The sequence below is a fragment of the Sturnira hondurensis genome, unplaced genomic scaffold (genome assembly GCF_014824575.4).
Source record: "Sturnira hondurensis isolate 20B ecotype Veracruz unplaced genomic scaffold, ASM1482457v3 Scaffold0009244, whole genome shotgun sequence".
Classification (NCBI taxonomy): domain Eukaryota; kingdom Metazoa; phylum Chordata; class Mammalia; order Chiroptera; family Phyllostomidae; genus Sturnira; species Sturnira hondurensis.
The window spans coordinates 6,635,683-6,660,693 of NW_028081875.1; the positions used below are offsets into that span (position 1 = coordinate 6,635,683).

Consider the following 25,011-nt stretch of genomic DNA (forward strand, 5'->3'; position numbering starts at 1 on the left):
GCAGAGAGGAAGGCAGGGGAGAATGGGGAGGAAAGGGTACTTACTAGGAATAAGAAGCATAAATGGTAGGTAGAAAACAGACTTGGGGAGGTTAAGAACAGTATAAAAAATGTAGACGCCAAAGAACTTATATGTACAACCCATGGAAATGAACTAAGGGTGAGGGGAATGGGGATGGGAGGTGGGGTGCAGGGCAGATGGGAATAAAGGGGGGGAGACAAATGGGACAACTCTAACAGTATAATCAAGAATATGTATTTTTTTAAAAAAGAAATTGGACAACCTGGGGGAAAAATGGATGAATTTCTAAAAATATACAATCTCCCAAAACTGAATCAGGAAGAAGTAGAAAACCTCAATAGACTAATAACTAGTGAAATTGAAGCAGTAATCAAAAAACTCCCTGCACAAAAAGCCCTGTGCCAGATGGCTTTACAAGCAATTACCAAACATTCAAAGAAGAACTAATATCTATTCTCAAATTATTCCAAAAAATTCAAGACAAGGGAAGACTCCCAAACGGTTTTCATGAGACCAGTATTATCATTACACCCAAACCAGGGAAAGACATGACAATGAGAAAATTACAGGTCAATATCTCTGATGAACATAACTGATAAAATCCTCAACAAAATACTAGCAAACTATATCCATGAACACATTAAAAACATCATACACCATGATCAAGTGTGATTTACTTGATCAAGGGATGCAAGGATGGTACAATATTCACAAATCAATAAACATGATACATCATATAAACAATGTGATGAAAGACAAAAATCACATTATCATATCAATATATGCAGAAAAAGCATTTGATAAAAACCAGCACCCATTATGATAAAAATATTCTCTGAAGTGGGATAGAGGGAGCATCCCTCAAAATAATAAAGGCCATATACAAAAAACCTACTGCCAACATCAGACTCCAACAGGCAAAAGCTAAAAATGTTGTTTCCTTTATGATCAGGAACAAGACAAGGGTGTCCACTTTCACAACTCTTACTCAGTATAGTACTGGAAGTCCTAGTCACCATAATCAGACAAGTAGAACAAATAAAAGACATTCAAATTGGAAAGGAGGAAGTAAGTGTCATTATTCCCAATGACATAATAGTGTGCATAGAAAACCCATATGCTCCACAAAAAAAAAACACTATGCAACCTAATAAGTGAATTCAGCAAAGTAGCCAAATACAAAACCAATATTCATAATTGATGGCATTTTTGTGCACCAACAATGAACTATCAGAAAGAAAAACTAAGAAAAACCATCCCATTCACTATAGCAACAGCAAAAGAAAATAAAGTACCTAGGAATAAATTTAACCAAGGAGGTAAAAGACCTGTAATCAGAAAACTATAGAACACTGAAGAAATTCAGAAAGATACAAATAAATGGAAGCATATACCCTGTTCATGGATTAGAAGAATTAATATCATTAAAATCTCCATACTACCCAAAGCAATCATCCATAGATTGAATGTAATTCCTTTTAAAATATTAAGGGCATTTTTCACAGATTTAGAACAAATATTCCAAAAAATTTACATGGACCCAAAAAGAGCCCAAATAACCTCAGCATTCTTGAGAAAAAAGAACGAAGTTGGAGGGATCACAATACCTGATATCAAACTATACTACAAGGCCATTGTAATCAAAACTGTCTGGCATTGGCATAAGAACAAATATATAGATCAATGGAACAGAATAGAGAGCTTAGAAATAAATCCATGTCTTTATATTCAGTTAATATTTGTAAAGGGGGCACAAGCATACAATGGAGTAAAGAAAGTCTCTTCAATAAATGGTGTTGGGAGATCTGGAATGTACATGCAAAAAAATGAAACTGTACCACCAACTTACACCATACACCAGAATAAACTCAAAATGGATAAAAGACTGAAATATAAGTCATGATACCAGACAAGTCCTAGCAGCAAACATAGGCAGTAAAATTTCATATATCCCATGTAGCAATTTTTTATATATCTCCTAAGGCAAGGGAAATAAAGGAAAAATAAACAAATGCCTTTTGTCTATAAACAAAGGAAAATAAAGAAAAAATAAACAAACTAAAAAGTTTCTGCATGGCTAAAGAAATCTTCATCAAAATGAAAAGGGAATTAACTGTATGAGAGAATATATTTGCCAATAGTAACATCAGACAAGGGTTTAATCTCCAAAATATATAGAGAACTCATACAACTCAACACTAGGAAGACAAACAACCCAATTAAAAAATGGGCAAAGGACCTGAATGGACACTTCCTCAAGGACATAAAGATGACCCATAGACATATGAAAAGATTCTCAACATCACTAGCATCAGAGAGATGCAAATTAAAACCACAATAAGATATCACATCACACCTGCCAAAATGGCTACCATTAATAAATCAACAAAGAAGTGCTGGCAAGAATGTAGAGAAAAGGGAACCCTAGTACACTGATGGTGGGAATGCAGACTGGTGCAGCCACTGTGGAAAACTATAAGGAGTTTCTTTGAAAAATTAAATTTTGAACTGTCTTTTGACCCAGTGATTCCACTGCAGGGAATACATCCTAAGAATCCCAAAACACCAATTCAAAAGAATTTATGCACCCCTATGTTCACAGTAGCACTGTTTATAATAGCCAAGACTTGGAAACAGACTAAGTGCCCATTATTAGATGAGTGGATAAGAAAACTGTGGTACATTTACACAACAGAATAATATGCAGCAGAAAAAAGAAGGAATTCCTGCCTTTTGTGACAGCATGGATGGAACTGGAGATTATTATGCTAAGTGAAATAAGTCAGTCAGTGAAAGACAAATATCATATGATCTCACTTATAAGAAGAATCTAATGAACAAAATAAACTAATAAGGAAAATAGAACCAGAGGCCTGGAATCATGGAATAGACTGATAGCTTAAGAGAGGATGGGGAATCTGGAGATTAATTGAAAGATGAAGGGATTAGTCAAAGAACATACATGAAGGACCCATGGACAGGAACAACAGTGTGGGGTTTGACTGTTGAAGTGGGGGAAAGGATGGGTGGGGCGAGGCAAAGGTAGAAAAATGAGACAACTGTAATAGCATAAACAATGAAACATTTAAAAAAACAAAACATACAACTACCATATAACTCAGCAAGTGTATTTTGGGGCATTTATCTCAGGGAAGAAAAAACTTATGTTTATACAAATATCTATACATCAATGTTCATAGCATTTTTAATCTTCATAGTCCAAAACCAGAAACATGTATGTCCTTCAACGGATGAATGGTTAAACAATCTGTGGTACATATATACAATGGCATTCTACTCACACTAGAAAGGAACAAGGTGTTAATACATGCAACTTAGATGAATCTCCAGAGAATTAGACTGAGAAAAAGAAAGGCCAATCCCCAAAGGTTACATGTTCTATGATTCTTGAAATAAAAAAATTATGGAAATGAACAGATTAGTAGTTGCTAGAGGTTAAAGAGGGGGCAGGGATAGGAAGGAAGTGGCTGTGGCTGTACAAGGGCCACCTAAGACTCCTTGTGGTGATGGCACTGCTTATCTGTTCTGTATTGATTCTGTAAGATGTTACAATTGGGAGAAGCTGGGTACGGGGCACAGTAGATCTCTATGAATTATTTTTCACAACTGCATGTAAATCTATACTTATTTCAAAGTAAACATGTTCATTTAAACAAAGGCAAAATAACTACAATGAGAGGCTATTTCACCTATAGGATGAGCAAAATACTAGAAAATCAAAATTCACTCTGTTGATAAAGCTATGATATATATGGCAGTCTCAAACACTGGGAAAACATGCAATGCCTTATTCAGGACCATCAACCTCACTTCTGAGAATTTATACCACAGGTGTATCTGCCTGCATATAATGTGACATATGTACAAACTTATTCATTGTCTCACTGTTTGTTTGTTTGTTTTTACTTTTTTTAAGATTTCATTTATTTATCTTTAGAGGGGAAGGGAAGGAGAGAAGGAGAGAAACATCAATGTATGGTTGCCTCTCATGTGTCCCCTGCTGGGAACCTGGCCTGCAACCCAGGCATGTGCCCTGACTGGGAATTGAACCCCGATTATGTGGTTCGCAGGCCCGCGCTCAATCCACTGAGCCACACCAGCCAGGGCACTGTTGTTTTTAAGAGCCTAAAATTAAAGACAGCCCAAGAATCCAACAACACAAGATGGATTAAATAAGCCAGGGTATATCTCACCATAGAACACTATACAGCTACTAAAAAATAAAGATATATGAGGAAGTCCTCTATGAAATTATGTGGAAAAAAAATCTAGGACACACTGACATTTTTTTTAAAGCAAGATGTTAAACATGCTACCTTTGTATAAAAAGAGACATACAATATGATATATATGTATATATCATATTTTTCAGACTGTAAGACGCACCTATGTTTTAGAGGAAGAAAATAGGAAAAAATTTTGAAGCAAAAAATGTGGTAAAATAATAATAACATAAATAACATAATATTTCACCAATGTAAAACAGAGTTCTGTAAACAGAACTCAACAGCAGCATCAACAACCATATTCCTCCCAAACTGGGGGGAGGGGAGTGAATCTTATAGTTCAAAAAATATGGTATTAATATTTGCTCACATTTGCATAAAGAAACACTAGAAAAATAATGAAAGTGATTACTTATAAAGAATAAGGGAAACATTGTACAGGAATAAGAGTGAGAGAGAAAGACTTCCTAAGAGAGACCTTTTTGTATCATTTTAATATCCAATCATATTATGTATTCAAAAATTAATTAGAACAAAGTTGGAAGCCATGTCTCAATTTCAAAACTTAACACAAAGCTACAGTAATCAAAACAGTGTAGTATGGGCATAAGAATAAACAATGACATAGCCCTGGCTGGTGTAACTCAGTGGATTGAGCGTGGGCCTGCAACTCAGACGATCGTGGTTCGATTCTCAGTCAGGGCACATGCCGGGGTTGCAGGCCAGTTCCTTGCAGGCCAACTCCCAGCAGGGGATGCACGAAAGGCAACCATACATTGATATTCCTCTCCCTCTCTCCTTCCCTTCCCCTCTAAAGATAAATAAATAAAATCTTTAAAAATAAATAAATAAAGAAAGAAGAAACAATGACATAGAATAGAGAGTCCATAAAAAACTCATATAAGAGGGAACCCAAAAAATGGAATTTATTTATAAAAACTTGTGTATTTATTCGTACATGTTTAAACTTCAGTCACCTTCAAAGTATTCTCCATTTGATGCAATACACTTATCAAAATATTTTTTCCACTGCTTAAAACAGTTTTTGAACTCTGATTTTGATACTTTTTAGTGCTTCTGCCATTTTTGTTTTCTCTCTTTCATACTGGCAAAACATTTTTACCTTTGAAGACTTTTTTCATTCAGGGAAACAAAAAAAGTTGCTTGGGGTGAGATTGACTGAATAGGGAGGGTGGGACCCTGGGGTCATGCCATTTTTGGTCAAAAACTGCTCAGCCCAGTGTGGGCAGATGCCCCCGTAAATTACCCATGGTGAAAGGGGCAAATGCATTGAATGAGTCTTCAAAAAAATTCACTGAAGCCAAACACAGCTTCTCACAACAATGCCAACTGGTACACTGATATAGATGGGTTTCTAGAACACACACCCAGTAAAGAAAGCCTGTATTATAGGGCACATTTTGTAGTATTTAAAATTATCAATATTTCTGGATCTGTAGACCCTGAAACGGTAAGGGTTTGCCCTCCTTCTGTTTCCCCTGCCAAAAGATTGAGACTTTTCTTTTCATCCTGAGTCATTTTATGTCCTTAACTGTGACAACAGTGAAAGGAGTTTGTTTCTAACTATGCCTGTATCTTTCTTTTTAGTTACTTTTCTTTGTTCAGACTGAATTGTCATAATAGACTCTGAGGGGCAAGGGGAAAGACCTGACCCAGCTATTCATGATTGGAAGTACCGAAGGAGCTCAAGCAAGGAGATAAAAGGGATGAAGAAGAATGAGGACAGAAGACAGGAGTAGGGACAGGAAGAGGATGGATGGAACAGCAAAACCACCAAAATGAGCCTGTCCTCATCTCCACAGACCTGGAGTATTCACTGCACAACATACCTGAGCACCTATTATGCAATGAGTTAGTCACTCTGCCATTTCCTCAGAATACTGAAACACCACATAACACTGACACTATTTTCTTATTTAAAAAATACATTTTATTGATTATGTTATTACAGTTGTCACATTTTCCCCCCTTCATTTCCCTACACCCTGCATGCCCTCTCCCACCCACATTACCCCTCTTTAGTTCATGTCCATGTGTCATAAGTTCTTTAGCTTCTACATTTCCCATACTATTCTTGCCCTCCCCCTGTCTATTTTCTACCTACCATCTATGCTACTCATTCTCTGTAGCTTTTCCCCCTCTCTCCTCCTCCCACTCCCCTGTTGATAACCCTACATGTGATCCCCATTTCTGTAGTTCTGTTCCTGTTCTAGTTGTTTCCTTAGTTTTTGTTTTTGTTTTTGTTTTAGATGTGGTTGCTAATAATTGTGAGTTTGTTATCACTTTACTGTGCATGTTTTTCATCTTCTTTTTTCTTAGATAAGTTCCTTTAACATTTCATAAAATTAGGGCTTGGTGATGATGAACTCCTTGAACTTGACCTTATCTGAGAAGCACTTAATCTGCCCTTCCATTCTAAATGAAAGCTTTGCTGGATAGAGCAATCTTGGACGTAGGTCCTTGCCTTTCATGACTTGGAATACTTCCTTACAACCCCTTCCTGCCTGTAAGGTCTCTTTTGAGAAATCAGCCAACAGTCTGATGGAAACTTCTTTGTAGGTAACTGTCTCCTTATCTCTTGCTGCTTCTAGGATTCTCTCCTTCATTTTCATCTTGGCTAATGTTATTATGATATGCCTTGGTGTGTTCCTTCTTGGGTCCAACTTCTTTGGGACTCTCTGAGCTTCCTGGATTTCATGTAAGTCTACTGCCTTTGCCAGATTGGGGAAGTTCTTCTTTATTATTTGTTCAAATAAGTTTTCCACTTGTTGCTCTTCCCCTTCCCCTTCTGGTACCCCTATAATTCATATGTTGGAACATTTAAAGATGTTTTGGAGATTCCTAAGCCTCCCCTCATTTTTTTGAATTCTTGTTTCTTCATTCTTTTCTGTTTGGTTTTTTCTTTCATTTTTCCTTCTGATCCACTCCATTGATTTGAGTTCCAGTTTCCTTCCCATTACTATTGGTTCCTTATACACTTCCCTTTATTTCAGTTAGCATAGCGTTCAATTTTTCATCTAATTTGCAACCAAATTCAACCAATTCTGTGAGCATCCTGATTACCAGTGCTTTGTACTGTGCATCTGAGATGTTGGCTACCTCTTTACTGCTTAGTTGTATTTTTTTCTGGAGCTTTGATCTGTTCTTTTGTTTGGGCCATTTTTTTGGTCTTGATGCACCTGTTTTTTAATGAGGGGCAGTCTTAGGTGTTCACCTGAAGGCAGGGATAACCCTTGTAGCTGGGTTGTGATGCTATATGTGGGGCAGGGGTACAAGAGGGAACAATGGCGCTTGCTCTGCTCTGTGCCGGATTTCAGTCACTTCCCCTGCTTTCCACTAGCAAACTAGGCCATTCTGGTGCTGCTTCTCATGTGGGTGGGTTTGTGCATGTTCTAGGACCCCGTGAGTCTCTCCAATGAACTCTCCTGTGAGTCTGGGAGTTTCTCCCGGCACCTCAGCCCTCACAGGTGTTTTCAGTCAGTGATTTGAGGCTTTATTTCTCCAAGCTGGGACCCTGGGTTGTGCAGTCTGTCTTATTCCCCAGTTTCACCTGGTTTATCTGCACTCAAATGCGGGACCACCCAGTTCAGCAAGCCACCTTGCACGCCAAGCCCCTCCACAATCTGCTGCCTGGTTGGGTCTGCCGGCTGCTGCCTTGCACACCTACCAGGGTCCACCAGCTGCTGCTTTGTGTGCTCAGGGTCTGCCAGCCACCACTTTTTTTTTTGCCATGACCCCTCTCTGCCCAGCTGCCAAACTCCACCCCTCCTGCCAGTCTTGAGGAATGTGTCTACTTTAACTCCTTGGTTGTTGGACTTCCATACTGTTCAATTTTTTATCATACTGGTTATTATTTTGTTTCTAATTTTTTGTTGTCCTCATTTTGGTTGCGCAAGGAGGCACACTGTGTCTGCCTATACCTCTATCTTGGCCGGAAGCCTGGCACTATTTCCAAGGTGAACATAGACAGATATTTAGGTGGAGAAAGACAAACTGGTAAAATTAGATTTATCTTGAATAATCAACTACACAAATCAAAGCTAGAATTTAATGACAAAAATTTATTGAGTTTTCCATTTGGGCAAAGGAAAGGTATAAATTGTAGCCATAGAGATGATGTACTTTAAGTATAAGAACAAAAAGAGATATGCAGAAATAAATAAGGAAGTCAGTAAGCAAATTACTAAAGAGAATAAAAGAAAAAAGGCAGGACATAAAATACTAACTTATTGGGCTAAAATAAGCCCTTATTGATTTAGCCCTTATTGGGCTAAAATCAATCGCCTATCTGCATCAGACGTCTGCATGACATCAGTCTGTGCCTCAGTTTGCCAGCCTTGCCATTTACTAACAACACACATGTGATCCCATATTGTGATTTCCTGAATTTACATTAACCACAGCTCTTGCAAGAGCATACAAAACAGGCTTCCACTGAAAGGTCATTCATGCCGCTAAAATGTTTTAAGTAGTGAAAAGAGTAGAAAATTAAACAAATGCATAAAAATTAAACACTAGCCATGAAGCAAAAACTACATATTGTCTTCCTGCTTCTGGAACCTTCTCTCTGCATTATGAACCTATGGGAGACCTAGACATAATGGATGTCCCATGAAGTGAACAGAGCTGAGACAATCGTAAAGCTGCTGCACTCCTTAAATGCCTTTCCACCTTTCTTAAGCTCTTTGCCACCCATGTTAGGTCAGACCCCACAGAGAATACACAAGCAGCTCTTTTTAATACCATGGCTGTTTAAGAGTTGCTGAACAAAACCGATCAGTGAATGCTTCCTGGATCCACTACAAAGAGCTCGGAATTGGAACAAGAAACTTGATGGCTGAAATCCTTCTTTTCAACTATTCCATTTTGGTATAAGATTTTTTTTCTTAGCTATAAAAGCAATGCATGTTCACCAATAAACTTTGAGAGCATTTACTTCTGGCCAAGATGGAGGCATAGGTAGACACACTGTGCCTCCTCAAACAACCAAAATAAGGACAACAACAATTCAGAAACAAAGTAACAGCCAAAACTGAAAGAAAATTGAACTATATGGAAGCCCGACAACCAAGGAGTTAAAATAGACACATTCATCCAGACAGGGAAGCGGGGAAGAGTCCAATGGCCAAGCTGAGAGGGGTTGCGGCACAGCAAGAGGTGACACCGGGTGTGCAAGGTGGCACCAGGCAGACCCTGGACACCTAGGCAGCAATTGGCAGATCCCGGGCATGGGGTAGCAATGGGCAGACCCAGTGAGGCAGCGATTGAGAATTGGGGCACCGTGGGCAAGGTGGCTGGCTAACCAGACAGTGGTTCCACATTCACACACAGATAACTGGGGAGCAAGACAGACTGAGCAACCCAGGGTCCTAGTGCCAGAAAATAAAGCCTCAAAACACCAACTGAAAACACCTGTGGGGGTTGAGGCACAGGAAGCGATTCCCACCCTCACAGGAAAGTTCATTGGAGAGACCCACAGGGTCCTAGAACACACACAAGCCCACTTGCACAGGAATCAGCACCAGAAAAGCCCAGTTCGCTTGGGGGAAGCAGCAGAAGAGACTGAGGTGCAACAGAGAGAGAAGCAAAGTGCCATTTTTTTCCCTCTCGTACTCTGCCCCCACATACAGCATCACAACCCAGCTACTTGGGTTGCCCCACCCTGATGAACACCTAAGACTCCGCCCCTCATATGTAGGAGGTGCGAACAGACCAAAACATTATGGCTCAAGCAGAAAAACAGCTCAAAGCCCCAGAGCCAATACTCCAAAGCGACCAGGAGATAGCCAACCTAGCAGATGCACAGTTCAAAATATTGGTGATCAGGATGCTCACAGAACTGGTTGATTATAGTCACAAATTAGAGGAACAAATGAAGGCTAACTAAACTACGTGAAATGAAGGAAAATGCACAGGGAACCAATAGTGATGGGAAGAAAGCTGAGACTCAAATCAATGGAGTAGACCAGAAGGAAGAAAGAAACATTCAACCAAAACAGAATGAATAAACAAGAATTTTAAAAAATGAGGAGAGGCTTAGAAACCTCCGGGACATCTTTAAACGTTCCAACATCCAAATTATAGGGGTACCAGAAGGGGCAGAGGAAGAGCAACAAGTGGAAAAGTTATTTGAACAAATAATAAAAGAGAACTTCCCCAGTCTGTCAAAGTCAATAGACTTCCAGGAAGTCCAGAACACTCAGAGAGTCCCAAAGAAGGTGGACACAAGGAAGAGCACACCAAGGCACACCATAATTACATTAGCCAAGGTGAAAAAGAAGGAGAGAATCCTAGAAGCAGCAAGAGATAAGGAGACAGTTACCTACAAAGAAGTTTCCATCAGACTCTTGGCTGATTTCTCAAAAGAGACCTTACAGGCAGGAAGGGGTTGTAAGGAAGTATTCCAAGTCATGAAAGGCAAGGACCTACGTCCAAGATTGCTCTATCCAGCAAAGCTTTCATTTAAAATGGAAGGGCAGATAAAGTGCTTCTCAGATAAGATCAAGTTAAAAAAGTTTATCATCACCAACTCCTTATTTTATGAAATGTTAAAGGGACTTATCTAAGAAAAAGAAGATAAAAAACATGTATAGTAAAATGACAGCAAACTCACAATTAGTAACAACAACACCTAAAACAAAAACAAACTAAGCAGACAACTAGAACAGGAACAGACCCATAGAAATGGAGATCACATGGAGGGTTATCAACAGGGGAGTGGGAGGAGGAGAGAGGGGAAAGGTACAGGGAATAAGTAGCATAGATGGCAGGCAGAAAATAGACAGGGGGAGGGCAAAAATAGTAAGGGAAATGTGAAAGCTAAAGAACTTAAGACTCATGGACATAAACTAAAGGGGGGGAATGTGGGTGGGAGGGGATGTGCAAGGTGCAGGGGAATGAAGCGGGGGAAATAGGACAACTATAATAACATAATCAATAAAATATATTTTTAAAAAACTTTGAGAGCATTTAAGGCCTCCCACTGAACAGAATTTTCAGCATTTTTCTTAAAGATGGAGATTCCTGAGGGGCTACAAAGGGCCACATCTGAACCTCTTTCCTTAACCCACTCAGTCTGGGCATCCAATAAAGCAACCTTAACTTCTGGCTCATTCTTCAGTAAAGGGAAAAAACTGATGAACTTGTACACTAGATTTTATTATCCATAAAGCAGTGATTTTCAACTGGTGCTCCATGGCACACTGGTGTGCTGTCAGAATTTTTAAAACAGTCCTGGCTAGTATTTAAAAACTAGTGTGGCTCAGTGGATTGAGTGTTGGCCTAGTGAATCAAAGGATCACTGGTTTGATTCCCAGTCAGGACAAATGCCTGGGTTGTGGTCCAGGTAACCAGTAGGGAATGTATAAGAGGCAAGCATACATTGATGTTTCTCTTTCTTTCTTTCTCCCTCCCTTCCCCTCTCTCTAAAAATAAATTTAAAACTAAAAAAAAAAAGAATTTTTTAAATGTGCTACACCTCCTTATTTAGACAGGAGAATTGACCTTTTTTCCCTTAGACTGTCAAATATAAAATGACAACAGCCAACAAAACAATAGCCATCCACTGTGAGTAAGTCAAAATTATACCTAGTTTTTGTCAGATTGGCAAAAGATATACTTTTTGATGGTCATAGAATTTTAGTAATTAGTTTATGTGCACCATGAGATGGAAAAGGTTGAAAAATTGCTGCCCTAAATCGATTATTTGAAGAAGAGTCAGAGAATGAGAAAAAATCTTTGAGAGTACCAGAGTTATGAGCTGCAGAGAATTAAAGATAGCCACAAGTTCTCTGACAATCTTTCATTGCAAGGGAGATCTATACCCCTCTTTCTGAATTTGAGCAGGTAGTGAGAGTGCTCTATTAGCCTAGGCAGAAGTGATGCCACACCACTTTCCAGGCCCCACCCAGAGGCTTGCATTTCCATTTCCTGTCTCATAAAACCTGCTCTTGGAATGTTCACTCTGGGAGAAGCCAGCCACCATGTTAGAAGTTTCACATCCTGAGACCACCAGGCTGAGAGAAGCCTAAGCAATGTGAGACCTGGGAGGATAAGATGAAAGGGGAGAAACAAAATGCACAGAGGCCAATATAGAAGAACATCCCCTGGCCCAGCCAACACTGCATGGATCAGAGATGAGCCCTTCCTCGTTTTCTGACCCACAAAACTGTGAGGAAGACACATAACTATTTTGAAGTCACTAAGTTCCAAGTGACTTTCAGGACTTCTGTTTAGAATGCAGAGACAAAGGCTTATTTGGGATGGTGAGTCATGAAAAGTGTAACCACAGTTTCCATCCTGAAGGCCAGCCTAAAGACAAAACTTATACATGCAGAGGAAAGCACAGCTCAGGGAATTCCAGACAAAGTTACAGCAGTGATGACAGGGAGACTCTAGCTCGGGCTGAATCTGAATTTACTGCAACTCTGTGTTTCAGTCATAAGCAATAAACACATTGGATGGGGCTGTTTCTTGTACCCAAAAGCATTTTACCCATTTCAGAAGCTTCAGCTTCTTCTGTAGTAATCAGCTAGCACTTCCCTCACTTTGGATCCACCCCAGTTCTGACACTTGAACTATGACCCGGCACAGGTCCCATGGTTCCTCTGTAGACTCCCCAAGTGCACATGATGCTCCCAACTCTGAAGGTCTCTGCTCCACCAGGAATTGGCTCACACCCCCGCCCTAAACTGTTCTGCTTCTGACTGCCTAGGGGACCAGCCAGGTGCCCTCCTACCCAGATAGGTCTGAGATTACTCCCTCCAAACTGCATACACCCTGAATATTCTTTTTTGACCCATTTTCACCAGCATAACAATTTTGATGGATGGGCACCCAAGAGAATCTGTTGCTACACAATTTACCCTTCAGCAGGATGACTGACCACCCTGAAAATCCCAGCTCTACCCTTCTTCCAAAAGTGTGCAACAAATTATAGAAACAGAAAACCCCAGGTGGTTGCCTAGGGCTAGAGGGCAAAGGAGATAACTACAACAGGCAGCAAGTATATGGGGGGATGTTGGGAATGTTGTGTCTTAATAGTGATCATAGAACTGTAGGTATCGGTCAAGTAGCTGCAGTGTCTATTGACCAGAAGTGAGAGTACAGGCCCAAATGGTTTAATCATAAATATTAACAACTTTCCATATGGGTATTAGTGTGATGTATCAAGAAGGTCCAACACATGACCCAAATACAGAACAGACAGAAAGAAGCCCAACCACATCAGCCACCACTACCTTGGGACTGACCCCTCTTATTTATCCCTAAACATTCACTCAAAGCATACATCACACTGGTAATTACGAAAGGTTCTGGCCCAATATCTGTAATGAGAATTTGCTCATACACAACTGGTAAAGAATTTTATGCATACCACAGAGACTGCATGAGGTAAGAATTGGGTTTCCTTAGGAAAGGACATTCAGAACAACAGGAATAAAAAGACCACCATCATCAGAAAAAGGAATAGCTCTCAGGCCTGGCAGCAGAAGGCCTTTGACTATATTTTATAAAAATGAAAATCAACTGCCTGCTCCCTTTTGGCCCAGTCATAGATCTTTAGTTGTTTGCCCATGAGCCCTGATTGATGGCTTTTTTGGTGGTTTAGCAGAATGTGTGGTTCTTCAGGAACATTCCTTACTATAGCAAAATAACTGTGTTTGCTCATTCTCTCTCTTCCCCACCATACTGTGAGCTTTACAGCAGGGACAGCATCTCTCCTGCTCAGTATTATACACAAAGAGCCTAGAACAAGGGTCAGCAGATAACAAGTGTCTTATAAATACAGAATATACTGAAATATGACTTGAATGGAACAAATAATATCCTCCCAACAGAAACAAAACTAAAATGCTAGATTTACACCATTGCTCTGACATGAAGGACCATCTGGCCTTAGGCTATACTGCTTCCCTCTTACTAGACCTAGTTGAGGTCCATAACCCTTGTTCACTGATTTGTTCTCTGAGCCTGACAGAGAAGGCGGAAAGTTCCAATAGACATGCTGAATCCAAAAGGATAATGAAAAGCCAATGAGTCCAGACAATGTGGAGTTTACAGTGAAGCAAATACGTCAGTGAAGCTCAGGCCCTAGAGATGCCTGCTGGTTCCATTCCAGGCTCTCCCACTTATGTGTTGAGCGACCTTCCACAGGATTCCCTTCTGCACCTCAGTTTCCCCATCTGCAGAGTGAGAGTAACCCTAATGTCCACCTGTTCTGTGAGGATTTAATTAGATAAAGAATAGAGACTGTTTACTCTTGCACAGGGCCTGACACACAATAAACCCCCAACAGATGTACTTGGGCATGCTTTTCAATTATTATTATTATTATTATTTTAAAAGTATGTGAAGACCAAACCATAACCAGCTTGCCTTCCAGGGTTCTCATTCCATATGGAACCCAGGGAAACTGCTTGTGGTCCCATTAGCAAGCAGGCCAGAAACAGGATCAAGAGATGCTGCTGTCCAGCACATGAGCCATGGTTGGGTCTATCCATACTGAAGAGCTGCCACCAGTCCAAGAAATGCCTGAAAGCACATGGGCACTGACTGGGGAAATGAAGAAACAGAAGGAAAGAAGAAAGAGGAGAACAATCTTCCCTCTATTTAATCCTCAACAATAAAAGAAACAAATTAAGTGTAAATTTAAAATAAAGTTTTAGTCATTAAAGAGAGAGGAAGTAAAACAAATATTCAACCTAATTAAACCAAGAGTCAACACATAGAAGCAACTTGACTGTCCATCAATAGATGAGTGGATAAAAAAAGCAGTGGTGTATATATACAATGCAATACTATTCAGTCTTAAAAAAGAAAATCTTATCATTTGCAACAGCATGGTTGGACTTAGAGGGCATTAATGCTAAGTGAGATAAGCCAGACAGTGAAAGACAAATATTATATGATATCACTTATATGTAGAATCTAAAGAAAAAAATAAATGAACAAACAAAACAGAAGCAGACTTATAGATACAGACTTACAAATACAAAGAACAGACTGATGGATGCCAGAGGGAAGGGGTGTTGAGAGGCAGGGTGAGAAAAGGTGATGGGATTAAGAAGAACTAATTGGTAGTTACCAAACAGGCACAAACCCATAAGGCAAAGCATAGGAAATATAGTCAATAATATTGTGATAACTATCTATGGTGACAGGTGGGCACCTGAATTACCAGAAGGAACATTTATAACCTATATGAATATCTATCTGCTGTGCTGTACACCTGAAACTAATATAAAATAGGGCTGAAGGCAAACTGTAATTGAAAAATAAAATAATTTTAAAAAAGATATTTAGCAGTTTGTGTTCCAACATCCCTGCAGCTAACAGAGAACTTTCCATATTGGAGAAGGAAGCCAACATCTCAAAATTAACTAAAGACAGCAAGCATGTAAAACATGCTACGGGGGTGTCCAACCTGTGGCCTGTGGGCCACATGCAGCTCAGGGTGGCTATGAATGCAGCCCAACACAAAATGGTAATTTTACTTAAAATATTATGAGATTTTTTTGTGATTATGTGTCAAAATGTATTTAGTGTATGGCCCAAGACAATTCTTCTTCTTCCAGTGTGGCCCAGGGATGCCAAAAGGTTGGACATCCTTGCTATACATTTAGTTCCCCTCAACACCACAGAGTAAGAGATACATTGTTGTTATCATTGTAGTGATTCTGAAAGTCCAAAGGATTTGGAAAAATTATAATTAAAACTCTTTGCATAATTGAAGGCAATTTTTCATCAAAATGACTGAATGTATCACATCCCATGAGCTTAAATTCTGATCCATTATAAAATTATATTGTCTACAATACATTGTTTCAGGCACTTCATACACATCATTTCAAGAAGTAAAAGGCATTTTTAGGACCACAAAGCACCTAATAGGACACACAACACTCCACTTTAAGAACTTAGGTGAATGCTGTTTTGTTTTCACTGGAGCATTCCTTAACAATCATCAGTGTTCTCCCATTTAAAGTAACTTCACTTGCCCTGACCATGGGGCTCAGATAGTTGGAGTGTCATCTCACATATACCAAAAGACTGCAGGTTCAATTCCCAGTCAGGGCACATACCTGGGTTGCAGGTTTGATCCCTGGTCAGGATGTACACAGGAGGCAAGAGATACATGTTTCTCACAAGGTTTCTGTCTGTCTCTCTCTCATTCTCTTCCCCTTTCTCTCTCTCTAAAATCAATAATAAAATATACTTGCATGAGAATTTTAATTTTTTAGTAAAAAATGAAGTGCCTTCACTTATGCTTTTATACTATTGCTTGTGCTCACCCTTTCAAGGGACTTAAGTGCTTTTTCTAAAATACATCTGACATTACTCAGAAATGGGAGGATTCTACAAATATCAGAGAAGAAAATGTTGGTGATATTTAATCCTTGGCTCAGCAAAAAAAAAATTATTCAGAGGATTTTCCTTAACTATTAATTCTGGGGAGGAACATGTTTGCAACAAAGCCATATGAGAGGATCCCAGAGGACATAGGGTGGGGGAAAAATACTGGAGACATCCATGACTGGACTTGTGAATGGTTATTTCCAGAAAAGGTAAATATATTCTGTTCTACCAGGGCGCAAGTTAAGATTGGAATTTGATTTAAGGTGGGAATGTCCTGATCACATAGAATCTATTTGTCTTTATGGCAAATGGACACTTGACACAAGTAAGTGAATTAAAATAAAAGGAATTTCCAAAGGGGGTAGAAATATCACTCTTCTAAACATGAGCAAACCTGATGAGCTGACAATCTTCAATGCAGGGCTTTGCTACAGAGCTTCAAAATCAATTAACAACTTTTATTACTTAAAGTTGAAACAGGTTGAATAAATAAGAAATCTAGATTGTTTAATCCAGACACAGTTAAAGTATAGGAAATACTACAGAATTAACTAGTAACAACTACTAAATGTCTACAAAGGGGTATGATGTCAGCAAGAGAAGGAGAAGGAGACATTCTACTTAGAAAGGTCTCTTATTGAAGTGCATTAGCAAAAAATGCTAAATATTTTTTTCTAATAACTTTGAAGAAAAGGCAAAACAATATGTTATGGGGTTAAATAAACAATATGGGGTTAAATGCATTTTAACCCCATGAAAACAGACTAAAAGGGAACTGCTTTCTTAAAAGGATTCATAATTCTCCCACATCCCAGGGCCACTATTGCAAAGCACTTTCTGGACTAAATCTTGGTAGTTAAACTAGCTGGCATTCTTAACAATCTGCAGATAATAAACAAAGACTTAAACCTGCATGTCTATATCACAGCCATTGGGCACTTGAAATGCCACCGGTCCAAATTTAAATGTACTGTAAGTATAAACTACACCAGATTTAGAAGACTTTAGTAAAAAAAAACTACAAAAATATATAAAGAATCTCATTAGTAACCTTTTATATTAATTACAGGATGAAATCATAACATTTTAGATACATTAGGTTAAATAAAATACAGTTTTTAAATTAATTTCACTTGTTTCTTTCTGTTTGAAAGGCCAACAAAAAGGGAGCACTGGGGGCACAATTTGCTCCCACTCAGTGCATTTCACTGACTGATCAAAGGGTTGCAAAACCTGGGATGGGCTGGAAACTGGGCATCTGTGATTAAATATCAGAAACAGAAATTAGGAGAAAAACCCATTTGCTATAGCAAAAAGAAAATTAAGTACCTAGGGATAAATCTTACCAAGGAGGTAAAAGAGCTATACTCAGAAAACTACACAACACTGAAGACAGAAATGAAGGAAGACAAGAATAAATGGAAACATATACCACATTCATGGATAGAAAGAAGTAACACCATCAAAATGTCCACATTACCCAAAGAAATTTTTAGATTGAAAGTAATATTTATTAAAATGCCAAAGACATATTTCACAGATATAGAACAAACATTTCAAAAATTTACATGGAACCATCAATGACCCAGAACAGCTGCAACAATTATGAGAAAGAAGAACAAAGCAGGAAGGATCACAATATCTGACATCAAATTACATTACAAGGCTACTGTAATCAAAACAGTCCGGTACTGGCATAAGAACGGATACATAGACCAATGGAACAGAATTGAGAGCCCGGAAATAAATCCAAATCTCTATGTCAGTTAATATTCAACAAAGGGGGAAGAAGCATAAAATGGAGTAAAAATGGACTCTCAACAAATGGTATTGGGAGATCTGGACAGCTACATGCAAAAAAATGCACCTCTATCACCATCTTACACCTTACACAAAAATAAACTCAAGATGGATAAAAGACTTAAATATTAAGTCACAACACCATAAAAGTCCTAGAGAACATAGGCAGGGAAATCTCAAACATTCCATGCAGTAATATTTTCACCCATATGTCCCCAAGAGCAAGGGATATAAAGGAAAGAATAAAAAAATGGGACTATGTCAAAATGAAAACCTTTTGCACAGCTAAAGAAAACATCAAGACAGCCCTGGCTGGTGTAGCTCAGTGGATTGAGCACGGGCCTGTGAACCAGACGATTGCAGTTTGATTCCCAGTCAGGGCACATGCCTAGGTTGAAGGCCAGTTCCCTGCAGGGGCCAGTTCCCAGCAAGGGATGCACAAGAAGCAACCATACATTGATGTTTCTCTTCCTCTCTCCTTCCCTTCCCCTCTAAAGATAAATAATAAAATTTAAAAAAAAAAGAAAACATCAATGAAAAGGGAATTAACCATATGAGAGAACCTATTTACCAATGATATATCAGACAAGGATTTGGTTTCCAAAATATATAAAGAACTCACACAACTCCACTCCAGGAAGACAAACAACCCAATCAATAAATAGGCAAAGGACCTGAACAGATACTTCTCCAAAGACATACAGAGGGCCAGGAGATATATGAAAGGAGGCTCAGCATCACTAGACATCAGACAGATGCAAATTAAAACCACAATGAGATACCACTTCACACCAGTCAGAATGACTATCATAAACAACTCAACAAACAAGTGCTGGTGAGGTTGTGAATTAAGGGGAACCTGAGGTGGACACCAGCCCACAGTGTCCATGTCATTATGGATGAAATGAGACATTCACACAGACTACCAAGTCCGGTGGAGGAAAAGGGACAGCATAGTTTTTTCTCTCAAGGAAGCAAAAGCCATGGCCCTTGCTGTGACAGACCTTTATTGGGTTTCTCAGCACATTACATGATGGTCCTCATTTACTATGAACAGGTCACTTTAGGTGGTTACCTTTTACAGAAAACAAAGGAGAGGATGCCGGCAATCACATTACAGAAGAGGGATATCCCCAAATGAAAAGGCAAAAGTGGTTGAACCAGTTACACTGGTCATAGGAAGGTTTAGCATGGATTTTAGGAAGTTATTTTGCAAATAACTTCCTAAACAGTAAATGTTTGCCACTGGGGGCTGGGCCCACACCATGCAGAATGGTCTCCTACAGGAACCATTTAATGGTCTCCTATTACATTGTTGGTGGGAATGCAGACTAGTGCAATCACTGTGGAAAACTATGGGATTTCTTCAGTAAACTAAAAATGAAACTGCCTTTTGACCCAGCAATTCCACTCTTGGGTTTATATACTAAAAATCCTGAAACACCAATTCTAAAGAACCTATGCACCCCAATGTTTACAGCAGCACAATTTACAATAGCCAAGTGCTGGAAGGAACCTAAGTACCCATCAGCAAATGAGCGGATAAAAAAAACTATGGTACATTTACACAATGGAATTCTATGCCACAGAAAGAAAGAAGGAGCCCCTACCCTTCACGTCAGCATGGATGGAACTGGAGCATATTATGTTAAGTGAAATAAGCCAGTCAGTGAAAGGCAAATACCATATGATCACACCTATAAGTGGAACCTAATTAACAAAACAAACAAGCAAGCAAAATATAGCCAGAGACAACGAAATAAAGAACAAACTGACAGTAATCAGAGGGGTGGGAGGAGGGGAATAATGGGGGGAAAAAGGACCATCAAGGAACATGTATGAAGGACCCATGGACTAAGCCAAAGGGAGTTAGGATCAAGGTGGGAAGTGGGGATGGGTGGAGCAGGGGAGAATGGTGGAGGGAAAATGGAGACAACTAACTGTACCTGAACAACAATAAATAAATCAATAAAGGAAGGGAGGGAGGGAAGGAGGGAGGGAGGGAGGGAGGGAGGGAAGGAGGGAAGGAGGGAGGGGGAAAGGAAGAAGAGTAAATGGTGCCTGGGTCACTGAGAGGACATGTACAGCAACAAGCAGTGACAGCAGCCATTATGTTGTTTTAAGTAAGTAATAAGCATAAACAATGACCTTTCTTGAAAAGGAGAGTTTGCAGTTGTAGATTCTCCACTTTTCCCTGCCCAGTAATGTCCCAGAGACTCTCTCGCCTACCTTTGATGAGCTCTGGCCTGTACGTCTTGCGCAGCTGCTCCAGGAAGCTGTTGTACAAATTCTCTGCCTGCTCCGTGGGCATTGCCAGGTGGAAGTCGGGCTTGTTGCCCTTGAGGACACACTGGAGGGTGAACTGGCTGACACATAACACCTCGTACTGTTTGTCCATCACACTCTTCGACCAGTGCTTCCCACTCTCATCCTCAAACACACGTAAGTTTAAAATCTTTCGGACCCTAAGGAGGAAAAAAGCAATGAAAACTACTCGAGGAATCACAAGCCCCCAAACATTCCACACCCTCCAAATGTCACCATTATTCTTTCAAACAAGAACATAATGCTGACTGCATTGCTTACAGAAAGTGTTAGCTTGGGCAAGTTACTTTCCACTCTGTACTTCCGTTTTCTCATCCATAATAGAGGGCAATAATGATCCTACTTCATGGGGTTGTTTAAGAATTTCCTTTCTTTTTTCTTTTTTTTTGGTCAACCCTCCAAGTCATAGCAACTGCCAGTGGGAACTGGAGCCCAGATGACAACCACTCACCATCTTTTCTTTCAAGTTGGGATTACATCAAAACATGGGTCCAATTCTAACTGTCTATAAAAGAATTCAATCTTTATATTGGAATAAATGGCACCCCATTTTTACACCCCTTGTTGGAGCTACTCAAAATGAACAATTCAGCACCTACCCTAGAGAAAATTTAGGGTTGCTACCAATGTGCAAAAGTTCTGGAGAAAGACAGCTTAACAACTATTTCACATGTAAGGACAGCCACCTTGGCTAGGAAGAGGGCTAGGTAACATTTATAAGATCAGACTTTAAAAGCATACAAAGAATGACCTGCATGAAAGTTGCAATTCCACCTGTGGAGAGTCATCTTTTTGTTGATGACATGTTCAAGGGCTATAGAAATAATAACTCACTGACTCTTTGTATGGGTACTCACTCTGGTGGGCACTTTTCATCAACCCCCTCCACAGCCAAGGATTGTCTTCTGTTAAGTCAAATCTCTTAACCACCAAGATAAGTATTAGCTCTCTGGAATATCAAAGCCATAAAGAGATTCAGACCCAGAGCCCCAATTTTTAACCACTACACCACTCACTGTCTTGAGTATTCAGGGGACAGTTATTAAAATGCCAACATCCCTAAAGTGGTAGTGAACTATCCTTATCAGTCATTAGCACCTTAGCAGGAATTAGGTTCTAAGCCTGATTTTCAACCTGATACAAAAGGGACAGTTGGATGGGATTACACTCTGGCTCTGGATACCAAAGAGCAGAATAAACAGATCTGAGTATCTGAAGTAAACCTGTCAAGTGGTGCTAGAGTAGGGGAAGGCACAATCAGGGGTGAAATCTGGGGAGGGGGAAGCTGCCCATAGGAGACAGCCAGTCAAGCCACAGAAATGACAAACCCTGCTAACGTTAGTAAAAGGAGCACTGGCCCAGGTCAGATAGCCTAGATTCTAATTTGGATTAGGGCTTTTCGATAAGTATGTACATGTAACTTTGAGAAAGTAATTAACCTCTCTGAGATACACATCCTTATATGTACAATGAAGAACTGGGCATTTTAAAAAATGTATAAAGAGTACCAGATAATATTTTTTAAATTAAAAGCAGGCTTTGGGCCCTGGCTGGTGTAGCTCAGTGGACTGAGTGCGGGCCTGCGAACCACACGATCTCGGTTCGATTCCCAGTCACGGAACATGCCTGGGTTGCAGGCCAGTTCCCAGCAGGGGACACATGAGAGGCAACCATACACTGATATTTCTCTCCCTCTCTCCTTCCCTTCCCCTCTAAAGAAATAAATAAAATCTTTAAAAAAATAAAAATAAAAATAAATAAAAAAATAAAAAGCAGGCTTTGGGAACCCTTTTGGAAGAATGGTGCTGCAGGATGAGGATTAGACTTCTGGTCAAGATGGAGGTGTAGGTAAACACAACTCGCCTCCTTGCACAACTATGGCAAAAATTACAACTAGACTACAAAACAAATATCACCCAGAAACACCAAATAATTGGGCTGTGTGGAAATCTGATAACCAAGGATTTAAAGAAGCCACATTCATCCAGGCGTGCTTTTCTACAATAGGCCACACTAAAAAGAGTCAAAGCAGTTCTACCTAATCCACAAAAAATAACAATAGGGAAGCTGCCAAAAGGAAGAGACAAAGAAACACAGGCAAAATGAAAGAACAGAAAAAAATTCCAGAAAAAGAACTAAATGAAATAGAGATAAACAATCTATCAGGTGTACAGTTCAAAACAATGGTTATCAGGATGTTCAAGGAACTCATCGGATACCTCAATAACATAAAAAAGATGCAGGTAGAAATGAAGGTTAAGTGAAATAAAGTAAAATGTATAGGGAATCAACAATGGAGGGGATGAGGCCAAGAATCAAATCAACAATTTGAAAACCAAGGAAGAAAAAAACATTCAATCAAAATAATAAGAACAAAAAATAATTTTAAAAAATAGGCTAAGGAGCCTCTGGACATCTTCAAATGTACCAACAGCCAAATCATAGGACAGCTAAAAGGAGAAGAGGAAGAGCAACAAATTGAAATTTTATTTGAAAAAAATAGTGAAAGAAAATTTCCCCAATTTGGTGAAGGAAATAGACATACAAGTCCAGGAAGCACAGAGAGTACCAAAGAAGATGGACCAAAAGAGGACGACACCAAGACACATCATAATGAAAATGCTAAAGGCTGAAAATAAGGACAGAATCTTAAAAGCAGCAAGAGAAAAGCAGAGAGCAACCTATAAAGGAGTTCCCATAAGACTGTTGGGAGATTTCTCAAAAGTAACTTTGCAGGCTAGAAGGGGATTGAAAGAAGTATTCAAAGTGATGAAAAGCAAGGGCCTACAACCTAGATTATTCTATCCAGCAAAGCTTTCATTTATCATGGAAGGGCAGATAAAGTGCTTCCCTGACAAGGTAAAACTAAAGGAGTGCATCACCACCAATCCCTTATTATATGAAATGTTAAAGGGACTTATTTAAGAAAAAGAAGATCAAAAGTGTGAACATTAAAACAGCAATAAATTCACAACTATCAACAACTGAATCTTAAAAACAAACTAAGCAAACAAGCAGAACAGGAACAGAATCATAGGTATGGAGATCATTGGGAGGATTATCAGTTGGGAAGGGGAAGGGGGAGAATAGGGGAAATGGTGCAGGATTTAAGAAGTAAAAAATGGTATGTATAAAATAGGGGGAAGTTAAGAACAGTATGGGAAAAGGAGTAGCCAAAGAACTTATATGCATGAACCATGGACATGAATAAGGGGGGAAATCACCAGAGGGAATAGGGGTACTGGGTAGATGGGACAAAGGGGGAAAAATTGAAATAATTATAATAGAATAATCAATTAAAAATTTTTAATTAAAAAACTAATTATTCATAAGAAAAGAGGCTTGCTTTTTGCATTAAAAGAATGATTCACAGATGCAACAAATAGCGACAGAGACTAAGTTGTACTCTAGCTCTGCTGCTCACTTAGTGGGTGACATTTAACAGATTCTTCTTTCTCAGTCTCCTCATCTGGAACACAGAGATAAACATACAACATCAAATGTCACAATGATAAAAGTTACATGGGCTTACTTTATAGGAACAAAATCCTATAGGAGTTCCTAGTATGTGTGTGTGTGTGTGTGTGTGTATTACATGTAACCATCACATATCCCATTCAAAGAGCAATGACTTAGAAATCCACATCTTACATGTGCTCCAGTTCCTTATGTGTATCTTCCAGAGAAATGCCCAGCAAAACACAGATGCCGTGTCCAATGGCACTTATCTGCTCTCCTCCAACTAGAAAGGAAACAAAAGGAAAAAGAGATTCAGAACCAAATAGGTACCATGAACCACAAAGCACTTTGAAATAACCAACGAGAATATTTAAAAATCATGCATACTTCTTATAACTACTTTGCAAAGTCAGTAGATACTTAAAAATGAAAGGAGTTATGCAAATGAAGTAAGATGATCATCATTTATGTCCATTATTTTTAACATCTGAAATAAATGAGTTCTGAAGTGAACAACCAGTATGCAGAATTTTAGGACTACATTTATATCTGTGTGATTTTAGGTAAGATACCAAAAGCTTTCTAAGATGAAGTTTGCAATCTGCAAAAACAGAAAAGCTTTCCTGCCCAGAGAATCCAGCTTTGCTATATCAATTCTCAGGACATGCCCATTTGTCTTTGAATCAGCAAATCTGGTAACACAATACACATCACAAAATGAAAAACACTTATGTAATAAAAATAAAGAAACAATTTTTACACTTACTGCAGAAAAGAAAAA

General features: G+C 39.2%; 1 protein-coding gene across 2 annotated transcripts in view; it reads right to left on the minus strand.

Moving 5' to 3' along the window:
* The window catches only part of DTD1 (D-aminoacyl-tRNA deacylase 1), a 275,745-nt gene that overhangs the window by 237,078 nt on the left and 13,656 nt on the right, over nucleotides 1–25,011 (minus strand). For both annotated transcript variants that reach the window (XM_037057031.1, XM_037057032.1), the window contains exons 2-3: nucleotides 24,423–24,513; nucleotides 20,676–20,911 (exon numbers count right to left, since the gene is read on the minus strand). In XM_037057031.1, coding sequence (XP_036912926.1) covers nucleotides 20,676–20,911; nucleotides 24,423–24,513 — 327 coding nt within the window. The remainder of the gene's footprint in view (nucleotides 1–20,675; nucleotides 20,912–24,422; nucleotides 24,514–25,011) is intronic.